Source organism: Dermacentor variabilis, chromosome 3, assembly GCF_050947875.1.
Source record: "Dermacentor variabilis isolate Ectoservices chromosome 3, ASM5094787v1, whole genome shotgun sequence".
Taxonomy (NCBI): Eukaryota; Metazoa; Arthropoda; class Arachnida; order Ixodida; family Ixodidae; genus Dermacentor; species Dermacentor variabilis.
In genome coordinates this window covers 232,710,459-232,724,305 of record NC_134570.1, presented here as the reverse complement: position 1 = coordinate 232,724,305, position 13,847 = coordinate 232,710,459, and the positions used below count along the sequence as shown (strand labels likewise).

At 48.0% G+C, this 13,847-nt stretch overlaps 1 protein-coding gene across 5 annotated transcripts in view; it reads right to left on the bottom strand.

Moving 5' to 3' along the window:
• Positions 1-13,498, bottom strand: part of LOC142576705 (uncharacterized) — a 111,367-nt gene extending 97,869 nt beyond the window's left edge. The window contains exons 1-2 of one of the 5 annotated variants that reach the window (XM_075686959.1): positions 12,309-13,498; positions 3,752-3,923 (exon numbers count right to left, since the gene is read on the bottom strand). In XM_075686959.1, the coding sequence (XP_075543074.1) occupies positions 3,752-3,923; positions 12,309-12,937 (801 nt within the window). In that variant the 5' untranslated portion in view covers positions 12,938-13,498. The remainder of the gene's footprint in view (positions 1-3,751; positions 3,924-12,308) is intronic. The other 4 variants (XM_075686958.1, XM_075686961.1, XM_075686962.1 and 1 more) reach the window with 4 other exon arrangements.
• Between the last annotated feature and the right edge of the window lie 349 nt (positions 13,499-13,847).

Below are 13,847 nucleotides of genomic sequence, written 5' to 3'. Positions count from 1 at the left end.
GGATTTCGTTATCGGCGTCCTCGTCGACGTGTGCAAGTACCGGCGGCGACTGCATGCGTCGTTTGAGTTCTTGAAATGCATCGGCCTGCGGTGTTTCCCACTTGAACTCAACATTACATTTGGTTATATGCGTTAGCGGCTCCGGGATCCGTGAAAATTCCTTGACAAAGTGCCTGTAGTAGGCACACATGCGAAGGAATCTACGCACTGCATTCTTGTCGATGGGCTGCGAGAACTTTGCAATGGCAGCTGTCTTCTGCGGGTCGGGGCGGACTCCAGGTTTGCTGATGACCTGGCCTAGAAACAGCAGCTCACCGTAAGCGAAGCGGCACTTTTCTGGCTTCAGAGTAAGCCCTGATGACTTGATAGCCTCTAGTACTGTTGCAAGCCGCCTTAGGTGATTGTCGAAATTTGTGGCGAAGACAACGACGTCATCCAAGTAAACGAAACAGGTCTGCCACTTAAATCCTGCTAAAACCGTGTCCATCATGCGCTGGAACGTTGCAGGTGCTGAGCACAGTCCAAATGGCATAACGTTGAACTCGTAGAGGCAGTCTGGGGTGATGAAGGCGGTCTTTTCGCGATCTCTTTTGTAGACTTCTATTTGCCAATAGCCAGACTTGAGGTCCATCGGCGAGAAGTATTTAGCGTTGCAGAGCCGATCCAATGCGTCGTCTATCCGTGGGAGGGGGTATACGTGCTTCTTCGTGATCTTGTTCAGACGACGATAATTGACGCAGAAACGTAGGGTTCCATCCTTTATCTTCACCAGGACAACAGGGGATGCCCACGGGCTTTTTGACGGCTGGATGATGTCGTCGCGCAGCATTTCGTCGACTTGTTCTCTTATAGCTTCACGTTCTCGCGGCGAAACTCGGTAAGGGCTCTGGCGGAGTGGTCGAGCGCACTCCTCGGTGATTATGCGATGCTTGGCGACTGGTGTTTGTCGAAGCCTCGATGACGTCGAAAAGCAGCCTTTGTATCGTCGGAGCAGACTTCTGAGCTGCTGTTGCTTAATCACAGGGAGACCGGGATTAATGTCGTAGTCTGGTTCGTGAACCATGGTCGTCGGGGTAGATACGGCGGAATCCGAGAGGCCAAACGCATTACTGGTTTTCAGAATTTCCTCGATGTACGCGATCGTCGTGCCCTTGTTGATGTGCTTGAACTCCTGGCTGAAGTTGGTTAGCATAACTTCCGCTTTCTCTCTGTGGAGTCGAGCGATCCCTCTTGCGACGCAAATTTCATGGTCGAGCAGATGTTGGTCGGCCTCGATGACGCCTTCTACGTCAGTGGGTGTTTCGGTGCTGACGGAAATAACAATGCTGGAGCACAGTGGGATGCTTACTTGATCTTTGAGCACACTCAAGGCATGGTGACTACGAGAGCTCTCCAGCGATATCGCTTGATCTTCTGACAGCGTTATCGATTTTGACTTCAGGTCTATGACTGTGCCGTGTTGGTTCAGGAAGTCCATGCCGAGAATGACGTCTCGTGAACACTGTTGGAGGATAACGAAGGTGGCAGGGTAATTCCGGTCATGAACGGTAATTCTTGCCGTGCAGATTCCAGTCGGTGTAATGAGGTGTCCTTTGAGGGCCTTCCCAAATTTGAGGGCCTTCCCATGCAATTTTAACTTTCTTCAAATGGGTGGCGATGTGTCCACTCATTACGGAGTAATCGGTCCCCGTGTCCACTAAGGCGGTAACTGCGTGGCCGACGAGAAGCACGTCGAGGTCGGTGGTTCTTTGTCTGGCGTTGCAGTTAGGTCTTGGCGTCGGATCACGGCTGCATCGTGTTGAACTGAAGCTGGAATGTTGCGTCGTCGTCTTTCGTCGGTGTAGTCTTGGCTTCCTGACTTCGTCGGGACGGCGGCGTGTCGTTCAATCGCAGGAGTTCAGTGACTGAACTCCGGTGTAGTTTGTCGAGTTAGTGCGGCGGTTGAATTGCCAGTTCCGCATTTCCAGTGCCTTCTCGATGCTGGTGGCCTCGTGAAGAAACTCCTCGACGGCCTGCGGTGGGCTCCGGACCATTCCGGCGAAAAGTTCCTCTTTTACACCACGCATCAGTAGACGGACTTTCTTTTCCTCGGACATTTCCGGGTTGGCGTGGCGGAATAGGCGGCTCATTTCTTCTGTAAAAATCGCGATGGTCTCATTTGGTAGTTGCACCCGGATTTCTAATAGCGCTTGGGCTCGTTCTCGGCGTACGACGCTTGCGAATGTCTGCAGGAAGCCGCTTCGGAACAGGTCTCAGGTCGTTAAGGTGGCTTCTCGGTTCTCGAACCACGTCCTGGCAGCGTCTTCCAATGCGAAGAAGACATGTCGCAGTTTGCCGTCGCTGTCCCAACTGTTAAACGTGGCGACCCTCTCATACGTCTCAAGCCAGATTTCTGGGTCCTCGAACGTTGAACCGCGGAACGTCGGAGGCTCCCTGGGCTGCTGCAGCATGATGGGGGATGCTGGGGCTGCCATTGGGGTGGACTTGGTGGCGATCTTCCTGGTCGTCTCAGGCAAAAGTCCGTACTCCGGGAGCAGTTGTTGAAGACGGCTGCTTGCTCGATGGCCTGGGACTACATTGGTGTTGTCTTTGCGGTCCGGGCTTGGATCACGGCTTGTCGGGGGCGTCCGGTACATGAACAAAAAGCACCTCCACCAGATGTCACGTGGTGGTGACGTTAAGAGCACAGTAGCAATACTGTGAAAGACAAAACTAACTTTTATTGGCCGAACCTGTGCCCACAAAAACAGGCTATACTTATAGCACAGCGATAGCGGCGAACACGGTCGGCGATCGTCGAAAATCTGATCAGTGGGTCAAGCGCGTCCGCTTTTATACATCAGTCATAGAATGTTCCAGAGTAATCGCTGGGACCCGCGTGCCTTCTACAAAGTTCTACATTATTCGCGTCACGCACACATGCGATCAGATTACACAAGGCTTGGTCACAGCCAGCGGATGGAAGCATCAATATCATTCCAGAAACTTCCGATACATGCAGGCGCATCCTGCGCTGTACGATAACATTTGTTAGGTGGTGAAACGTGTCGTGTGATAAATACAAACAAGTACACGTGTCAATATTTTCTTTGCTAAGCACCACTTGCCCTCACTGATGCAGAACAAACTTTAGTGGTTTGACCCAGAAACTTCTTCCCTATACTTAAAGGAGCTCAGATATGCACACACACAAGAAGAAGAAGAAGAAGAAACTTTAATAAAGAATAGTCCGGCAGTTCTTGCTGTGGTGGCCTCAGGTGACGGCTCGAAGTCCTTGGACTCGAGCGGCATCTTCGGCTTGCCGGACGGCCCAGAGCTGGTCTGCCAGCTCTGAACTTCTGATAGCCGCCTCCCAGCGGCGGCGACGCCTACGGAGAAGGTCCCCAGCGGCTCCCGCATCCGCGGCAGCGTCGGGAAGAAGCGAGCTCGAGCCTTCTCCTACCCTGGCAACGGCCGCGATTATGGACGCGTCGCCAACGGAGCTGGTTTGATTACCGCTGTTGCCGGCACACTCCCAGAGCAAGTGTCGCAGCGTTGCTCTCTGTCCGCATGTTTTACACGCGTCTGTTGAATATAAAAGCGGACAGCAGTGGTGTAAGATAGCGGGGCTAGGGTAGGTGTGTGTCTGGAGCAAGCGTAACGTTACGGCCTCGTTCCTATTCAATTTATCGTGCGGTGGCGGGAATGTGCGTCTTTAGTCTTTTTTTTTTTTATATGAAGGAAAGGAAAAAAAAAAAAGAAAGCTTCTGACCTGGATGCAGACAAGGCTGGCGTCCGAGAGGTTCTCAGCATAGCTAACACCCAAGGTGCGCAGCCGTTTGCAGATGCGCAGAGCCTCAAACGAAGCATCCGTCAACTCCTCCCCATCCAGCTCCAATGAGATGAGTTGGGGTCCCAGGCGCTGGCCCAACTCGCACACCGCCCTGCATCCAGCAAAGCAAAGGGCAAGTCTTAGGGCTCATTCACAATGGCAACTAATATAGGTTGATTGACCGACGATGACTGGCGACCATGAAGTGGCTCGAGGTGATCGATGTTCACACAGGCAAGTGCGATCTGCCCATCACTGCACCAAAATGTCTAGCAATTGACGATGATCATGACTGCTGACACCACCATCACCAACTAGCTTCATCAACAATAGGTTTGCAAATACAGTCACAAGACTGAAAAATCAGACAGCAAGCGACTGACTCACATGATTGCTTTTCAACCAAAATGACTATTTACGAACTTGCGAGTTGTCACTTTGCAACCAACTTGGTCGTGCAACCTCTGAATGTCACCGGCACAAATGAGCCCTTAATACAGGAAGGGCAGCGAACAGGTCACTGCCGGTTCTGTTTGTTTGTGGTCCCTCAGGATATATGACAGCATAAAATACATTACAAATAAACATGTGCCCAGATTTGTCGCCACAAGGAAGATGGGCAACAACAGAGTGCTACTACCAACCATGTATCATCAGCTTAGTTTAAGGGTGTGTTCCAATTCTGGTTAACAGTGGAGACTGTCTACTCTGACAAAGACAGGTATGAGCCCAAGTAAAGGCAGGCATCTGGAACATCTGGAAGACATCTCCAACAATGAAAAGCTAGTGATATTGTTGCACTTTGAGTGTGCAAACCTATTAAAAACCACATCGCAGCTTACATGAAGCACATAAGAAAGAGTGCCTGTGTTTTCCTGTGAGCAGAGGACTTTCCTGTAGAGTTTCCATGCTTTCTGCTCAGCCGCCACCTTGCTTGGACAGCAAAGAAGCCTGCATCATTTTTGCCTTTGATGCTGTCTCTTTTGCTGCCACCATCACAATTGTAATAAGACTTAAGATGGCCACTGTCCACTTAGCTGTCTATTTAGCCTTCTACAGTGAGTACTAAAATACAGCCCATGACGGCAAGGCCTGGTGGTTAAGACATTTCAATTTGTTCCCACAGAATGCAGGTTGAAATTTCATGGTCGTTATGACTATTTCAGGTTTGTGCTGGACTTGGTCATTGTCACATCAGCACAAAATATGCAACATGAGAGACACAGTGCATCTCATTTCACTGTGCTATCCGAAGTGGTGAAGTGTGAGCAGGAATGTGGTAGCAAGTTTCATGCAGCTAAACATATCACTGCTTTATTGTTTTTCGAGTGCTAATCTGGCCAATATGGCATTGCTTCAGATTCAACTCAACCACTCTGTGCTCTAGAATAAACTAAGAACATTTTTCATTGTGAGGCTCCTAGTACACATGGCCTTCAAACAGGTGCTGGCTACTGAGATAATCAAGCTTCTGAGAAGATGAATTTATTTATTTACAGAGCCCATGTGGGACTTAGTGGTCTGAAAATTAATATGCAGAAAACTAAAGTAATGCTTAACAGTCTCGGGAGAGAACAGCAATTTACAATAGGCAGCGAGGCACTGGAAGTCGTAAGGGAATACATCTACTTAGGGCAGGTAGTGACGGCGGATCCGGATCATGAGACTGAAATAATCAGAAGAATAAGAATGGGCTGGAGTACGTTTGGCAGGCATTCCCAAATCATGAACAGCAGGTTGCCGTTATCCCTCAAGAGAAAAGTATATAATAGCTGTGTCTTACCAGTACTCACCTACGGGGCAGAAACCTGGAGGCTTACGAAAAGGGTTCTACTCAAATTGAGGACGACACAAAGAGCTATGGAAAGAAGAATGATAGGTGTAACGTTAAGGGATAAGAAAAGAGCAGATTGGGTGAGGAAACAAACGCGAGTTAATGACATCTTAGTTGAAATCAAGAAAAAGAAATGGGCATGGGCAGGACATGTAATGAGGAGGGAAGATAACTGATGGTCATTAAGGGTTACGGACTGGATCCCAAGGGAAGGGAAGCGTAGCAGGGGGCGGCAGAAAGTCAGGTGGGCGGATGAGATTAAGAAGTTTGCAGGGACGGCATGGCCACAATTAGTACATGACCGGGGTTGTTGGAGAAGTATGGGCGAGGCCTTTGCTCTGCAGTGGGCGTAACCAGGCTGATGATGATGATGATGATGATGATGACAGTGCTTGTGGACAACGACTTCTAGCTGGGTAAAATTTTTCTTTCAGTTATTGAGAGGGCAGTGTCACATAGATACTTCTAGTATTTTGACATCTTCCACAGGCTATGCAACTCAGTAACATCATTCCCTCACCCTTACTTCATTACCTACATGAGTTACAGATAGGGACAAGCTCAGCAACATTGCAAGAAGGACTTATTTGAAAAGCCCTTAATGGGTTTATTTTTTCGTGCTTGTATAATTATTTTTTTTAATAATGGCCAGCCTTGTATTTATTTTATGCCTGTTTTATGTGACAAAATGTCCGTTCTGCTATGACCTCTACAAAAGATAGCAGTATTCATAAATAATTTTTTTTTAAGTGGCTGCACCACGAGTTGAAGACAGGCAGGAAGGCAAGCAAAGACAAAAGCACTCGCAAAACCATGTGAAGTAGCGTGCCTAAAAATGAAAAGTATGTATCACCACCAGCTTGGTGGTACATAAGCGTGTATGCAGACTAGCCCCTTAATTAAGTATGGATGCCTAGTATTGAGACCATTTGGCACATACTTTTAAAGGGTCTGTCAATAGGCCGGAGCAGGGGCAACAGATCTGAGTTCCACTTACAAAAACTGGCTGTGAATTAAAGGCGCCCTGAAACATCTTTCTAACTAACCACAGAATGAGATCACTATTAAATTACGTTGCCTCACAAGACTCTTGCTGCAAAAATTTTTCTAATTCTTAAAGCACAAGTGAAGCTAGACGTAGTTATTGGAGTAATCAGTGGCTTTGTCAGTTTTCACTTTCACTAGTGCGCTGGAAGCTAGACAGGGGGCTCAGGGGAGCAATGCCATGCTGGCCCCGTCCAAGGGTTAAATGCGATATGGCTTGTGGTGGCACCGCATGGTGAAAGCAGCATGTACGCTCTGCTTTTCATCTTGAAGGCCACGTGCAGAATGCGCAGGAACTGTTGTGACTAGACTGGCAGTGTAAAGAGGACATGGTTTTTCGGTCTTTTTCAGGTCGCAAACATATTTGTAATAAAACTCAAATGAGCGATAACTGTATGACCGAGAATGTCCTCGCAATAACGAAATCAGCAAATAACTGTTGTGGGTTTAGCTGCTTGCGATTACGCTGCATGACAACGCTTCGAAGGAGGGAACAAGAAATTTTTACAGCTTTCGACAGGGGATTGTAAATAATATTTGGGGTTTTACGTGCCAAAACCACTTTCTGATTATGAGGCACGCCGTAGTGGAGGACTCCGGAAATTTTGACCACCTGGGGTTCTTTAACGCGCACCTAAATCTAAGCACACGGGTGTTTTCGCATTTCGCCCCCATCGAAATGCGGCCGCCGTGGCCGGGATTCGATCCCGCGACCTCGTGCTCAGCAGCCCAACACCATAGCCACTGAGCAACCATGGCGGGTGACAGGAGATTGTGATTTCCCTGCTGCATGCAGCACAATATTTGACTCGCATGTTCACAGGAACCTCATTAACAGATCGGCAAGAATTTCTTACTATATCCACAAAGTGTTTCAGGGCCCCTTTAAGAGGGACTAACTGTAGGGCCATTTGATCTTGCATAGCTGATGAAGGAAATTAGCAACAACAACAAGAACTGTAGCCTCAACTGTAGTTGACATGTACATAATGCAAAGCATTCATGATTTGTACAGAACTGCTGTATGAATAATGTAACTGTTGTGTAGCAAACAGTTATGTAGAGATTATATGCTGTGGTGTTTACGTTTACTATAAGTAAAACAGAATGTTTACAATGGCAAGACAGCAGAGGGAAAGCAAATTCAGTGGCACCCACCCAGTGGTGCACACCTCGTTGCCCCTGAGGCACATAATTTTGGCCTACATTATCGCCAGGATTAACAGATGAAAACAGCAAGATAGGTTGCACTGTCACTGGCCCACAAAAGTGGCGAGATACCCTGCCTGGCCGCAAAAACACAGCTGCACTCGGAGAAGAATGCATCATATGCACACACAGGAAATGGAGACACGGCCAAGCACTTGTGTTCGTCGTCTCCTCTTCCTGCGTGCAACTATATTTTTTAGCCGATTGGCTGTGCATTAAGCATGCATTTTGGCAATCAACACCTCAGACTTTTGCAAATAGATTGTGTACATTATGGCTACAGCTCGGTCACGCTTTTGTAGTGATGCCTTCTACTCAATTCTATTCCATTCTAAGCATCCACCGTACACGGCCGGCCGATCCCATTGACAATGCTGGCTGAGTGTGGCTCTGAACTCTCACGAAACATGAAAAGGAATAGCATCGAAAAAGGCATTGCTACAGAATCGCATCCCTGCAATGTGCACAGTGTAAGTTCGTGCAATGCTCTTATAGAAGCTAAGGAGACATCAAGGATCAATGGGCAGCATTAAGGGAAAGAACTGAAACAGCAAAAGTAATGCAAATCTCTGAATGACCACTACAGATTCTAGATAAAGGCGTCTTCAACAAAATGGTTACAATGTGCCGCTACATTGCGTGAATGCTAATTGCATAAACACCGACAGTCATCGCGAGGTGCATTCTGCTGGGGTCTTTTCATCACACTCCAATTATACTGCAGTCACTTTGACTAGAAATCAATGCTACAGTTTTGTGCATTGCTGCCCAACGACTTAACTACAGGGCAATCTTTTGATTATCAAAAGTAGAAAGAGAAAGAACAATTTAAACTAATTCAAAGTCACAGCTATGCAGTCAGACAGTTTGCCCATGAATTAATGGTAAGGAACTATGCAGCATAACATATAAGAACCAACAATTTTTTCTGCAGTGCCATTCAGTTGACATTAGATTTTTATATGCAAGTGTTTGGGAAAAAAGCTCTTCATACAGTCGTTAGTAATGTTTTGCATTACACAGGAAAGATAATCAGTCACCAACAAGATGCAATGCTACAATAACAAAAGCAGAGTAAATCATGCTCTCACAAAATATGCACATGCACAGTGAAAAATTGCTTTCAATTCAGCAAGCCAGCAATTTAACACCATAAACAAAGAGCTAATAGTTACAGTTAACTTTTACATTCTGTCGAGGCCGGAAGTTGGCCAAATGGTACAGGGGATGACATTATCTCGGGAAGTGTCAACCAGCATGCGAGGTATCAAACAATGAGGAAATTGCACACTATGGGGACTGCTGAAAACAGCTGAAGAGACATATGTATTTTGTGATGATCACTTTCTGCAATACTATCACCTTTGCATCATGTAGTGCTCAACCAGCCAATCACTAAGTGCCAATATACAGGGTGCTGAATATTTCTCTGTATTACCATCCCATATTATCATTACCATATTACTCTGTATACCAGTGTGTGCCTGACAGCCAAGGCGATAGTATCACAGTATATGTCCCACATATTCTGCGATGATCACTTTCGGCGATACTATCATCTCGGCCGTCAGGCACGCACTGATGTGCAGGGTGCTGCATATTTTGCTGCGTACGTTCGAAAAAAAAGTTTTGCACTCACTGCTGCACTGTTGCACTGCAGCACAGCTGCACTGAAAGTTTGCAAAATGATCGCATGCTTAAGTACACGTCATTCAGTGTAACACTTGCCACCAAGCTCAGTAACAGTTGCTGCACTTAATTATCTGGTTTGGGCTGCGGACTCGTCAAGCCGCCTACTGGTAGCTTTTTTCCCCACTGTCCTCCATCTGTAACGTACATGGTGGAAACAAAGATTTGATTTGTTTTTAAGAAAAAAGTGCGTGCAAATTTGCTGCACTTATGGGGATGTGAGTTGCTGCCGCGACGGCCCAAGCATAAGCACAAGCATAAGTTGTATCTGTAGCCAGTCAGGGAGGTTTGCTGCGTGTTGCCCACTACTGGAACATGTGACTGCCCTCCCTAAATTGCTGCTTTCTGCAGCTGCCGGCAGGTGGCAACACAAGCTTATGCTTGTGCCATTACAGCAGCAGCTAGTCCTCATAAGTGCAGGCAAATTAGCACCTTTTCTTAAAAACCAAGCAACCAACTGTGGCAAGTGTCACGTTGAACGACGTGGACTCTAACATGCGATCTTCTGCTAAATTTCAGCAAGAACAGTGCAGCGGTGAGTGCAAGATCTTTCTTCGAACGTACGCTGCTAAATATGCAGCACCTTGTTGTATTCTGTGACAATCACTTTTGGCAATACTATTGCCTCCGCCGTCAGGCACGCGCTGATTGACTGGTTGAGCATTACGTCATGCTAAGGCGATAGTAACTGAACTCCAGACCCACTGAACTCCAGACCTGCAAAGATGTCCCTTGCCCAGCACGCCTGGTCTAGTTCACCTGTTTTGCCACTATGGACAGAATGTACGGATAGAGTGGTGCTAGTTATAACCTGTTCACTGTCGTCTGCTTCCGCAATCTGTCACAACGCTCGTGCAGCCATTTTGTGAAGCACATAGCATTTGTGTTGGTGATGAATGAAAATCACAAATATAAAAAGAAAACACAATTTGCAAATGTTTTGTGTTTGAATAGAGATAAGAGGAGGAGGAGGAGCAGTGCAAGAAAGATAATCGACCACACATGCAGCTGCCATGCCAGACGGCATAACTCTCCCTTTCCTAGCCTCCGTAAGAGATTCAAACAAAATTCATAAAAGATTCATACGATAAACTAGCTTTCTGAGTTGGCTGCAGATGGCTTAATGTCTGGGATGACATAAGGATTTACTGCTATGTGCCGTAATGAAAGGCAGAGGATCGGGTAAAAGTTTTCACAATTCCTGCGCCCGGTTTGTACAAGAAATTGATAGAGTCTGTTTGAAGGAAAAGTGAGCATAGCTTTTTTTAAATATTGCTCGATGTTTAGGCGAGTTGAAAGCTCACAAGAGCGATCGCAGTGCTTTAAATAGTGCTGCACTGCAGGCTTTATTGTGTCACGGAACTCTTTCCGAACTTCAAAAGCTAGCTTTTCTGCATGGTAAGGCGCCTGCATAATGGTGGTGTGAAAGATACCTACGTAGTGAAACTGTACGCCTAATTCTCTTTTTGAACTTGCGACATATTCATGGGCAACTTTTAGGAGTTAATAGGAGTGATAATCGTTCTGTCGTCAAACGTTACGGTGGTTGCCAGTTTCTAAAAAGCGCAGAAGCAAACTTTATTATGTAAACAACGAAACTGTTGTGAACTTTACGAGCTCTACAAACAATGTGACTTAATGTGCAAGATCTGTGCTGTTTGTTACGGCGTGAAAAGGCACTAGGAGCGGCTGTCTTACACTGTTTTAGGGAGCAGCGGACTACATGCACTAACATTTTTCATGTTCGGGCAGTTAACTTTTGCACCCAAATGACTGATCAAAGCTTTGTAACATCGCTGTCACTGTGTCCGCAAAAATCATCAACTATGCAAGCGATTCGTTACAACAGAATAGCCATCGTTCTAATTGCAACGTGGCCCAAGTCAAAAGTAGAGTAACAGACAAACAGGTCATAAAAGCAACACCAACGGCCAATGGTTGAACGAGAATGGGCGCAAGTGGCTCTCATAGAAGCTGGATATCTGTGCAGGTCTGGAGTTCCAGTAGGTCGTGGTAATCACTTTTGGCGGTGCTATCGCCTCGGCCGTCAGGCGTGCACTGATTGGCTGGTTGAGCACTACGTTATGCAAAGGCAATGAATGAATTAACTTTATTGCCCTTTTAAGAGAGGGTAGGGGCCGGGGGGAAGAGAGGTAGGTCTATGTACTTCAGTCACAGCAGGCATCCATCACCACATTATGGGACTAGACGTCCGTTTACCAGTCAGGGTAGGCCTCCGCTACCTTCTCAGCCCACCTCACAACTTGGTCCTGTAGGGTGGGATCGGAGCTGCGCAGGGCAGTCTCCCACAGCTCCTCGTTACTAATTAATGGTTTGAGCGTGCAGGGGGGGGGGGGGGAGGGTTCTTATGGGGCACTGTCACATATGGGAGAGATCTGCTATCGGGACAGGGCAAATGCGACAATTGGGTGTCGGGTGTGTGACGGGAAAGAATAAGTGCAAAGTGAGCGGGGTAAGAAAGTATCGCCGGAAGTGATCGTCGTAGAATACGTTTAGTGGTGCGAAGAAGTTCCTGCTGGTGTATGCGATGGTCTTCGCCCACATACGCACTACCACTGCTCAGTGACATGCAGAATCTATGACCGAGCACAATTAAAACGTCAGCACGCGCCCAAATGCCTTTACTTTTTTCATCACGTGCGTCAGCGCAGGTAAGGCTAGACCGCGCGCACGTCGTCTTGCAACGGCAGCCGCGCATACCTGTCCGTTATCCTGGGAATGCCGTCGGCATTGAGGAACCTCAGGTGCGGGCAGCCGCGCGCCAAAGCCACGATAGCCTCGTCAGTGACCAAGCCGCAGTGCGAAATGTTGAGGCTCACGAAGTAGGGTAGCCGGCACAACGCCGTCACGGCCGCGTCGTCCATGGCCTTGCAGCCTTCGGCGTTGAGGTGCGAAAGCTCCGTGCACGCATCGACGAGCGCCGACACAGCAGCGCAGTTCACGCCCACCGAGAAACCAACGTCGAGGAGCCGCAGCCTGCGCACCGCAAACGAGCGCGCCGCCAGTTCGAGCACGTGCGGCGATGCACGCATGGTCATGTCTTCGAGCAGCGGCGCTCGATCCAGGAGCGACCCGAAGCTTGACGCGTCGCAGTCACCGTCGACTTCGACGCGCTTCCACAGCGACGGATCGTAGGCGAGCCGGCGGAACGAATTAGACACGCGTGCGACGACAGTGAGCTCGCAGTGAGTCAAGTAAGAGAACACCAGTAGCTGAAGCTCGAACGGCAAGTCCTCGAACTCGATGCCGAGGTGGGTGGAGCTGCCCGGCGATTTTTTCGAATCGACATCACTGCCGCTGACACCACTGCTGTGCACTTCTCCGTTCATTGCGTCAGCAATTCCTTTTAGTCATCACTCCCGAAAATCGCGCCAAGAACTTACGAGGCGTATACCAAAGGGACACGCATGACGACGGTAAGCCAGCCTCAGTACGTCGGACCGTCACTTTCGTGCAGCCATGCTACAGCTGATCGACGACTCCGCGACTCTGCTGGTCGACGACGGGAGTGGCACCGATGTGTCGTTCCCTGGGTCTAAATAAGAACTGACAATGTTGCAATACCGCCGCCAAAGATAAAAGAACTGCGACATAAATAAATTGTCACGTGCTTTCTGGCGTAACTTGGCACGGTGCGGGCGCGCGCGCTCCGTTGCTACAGTGCACCGCCATGGAGTAGAGCCTATGGAAGAGACGTCGCACCTCTCTGAGGCTGCGTTGGGGTTTTGAGGATTTATGGTGCATCCGGCGGATATTTTGGACGGCGGCATTCTTCCAAATTTTCCAAAAGGCCGCTTTCCGGCATAGATCGAAGCACGACCTACCGTAACTTCAGACGTGCACCATAGAATAACACAGAGAAAGAAATGATAAAGAACTTGGCGCATATATCCGGCTTCCGCTTGCACGCGCTCTCGTTGCGTGCGTCTATTTGTCGTACAAAAATCCCTCACGTGACCTGATCCTAGGTGCCTAGTGAGCATAGAGTTAGTAGAACAACTCTAGAGGAAAAGCTGGGCCGGAAAAGTGGGAACCTCTAGGGCGCCGCCCTGTTGCTACTGGTCAATGTGGCCAGCGCAATTACTATTGAAAGAGCTGAAAGCAAGCTTATGCTTTCTCATCTAAAAACGCATACCTGATGGCTTTATGAAGGTGGTACGTTAATATTAAGTTTATAGAAAGCGATCGCTAAGTCCGAGACTTATGTAAATCACGATGTACGCATTCTTGCAATAAAGG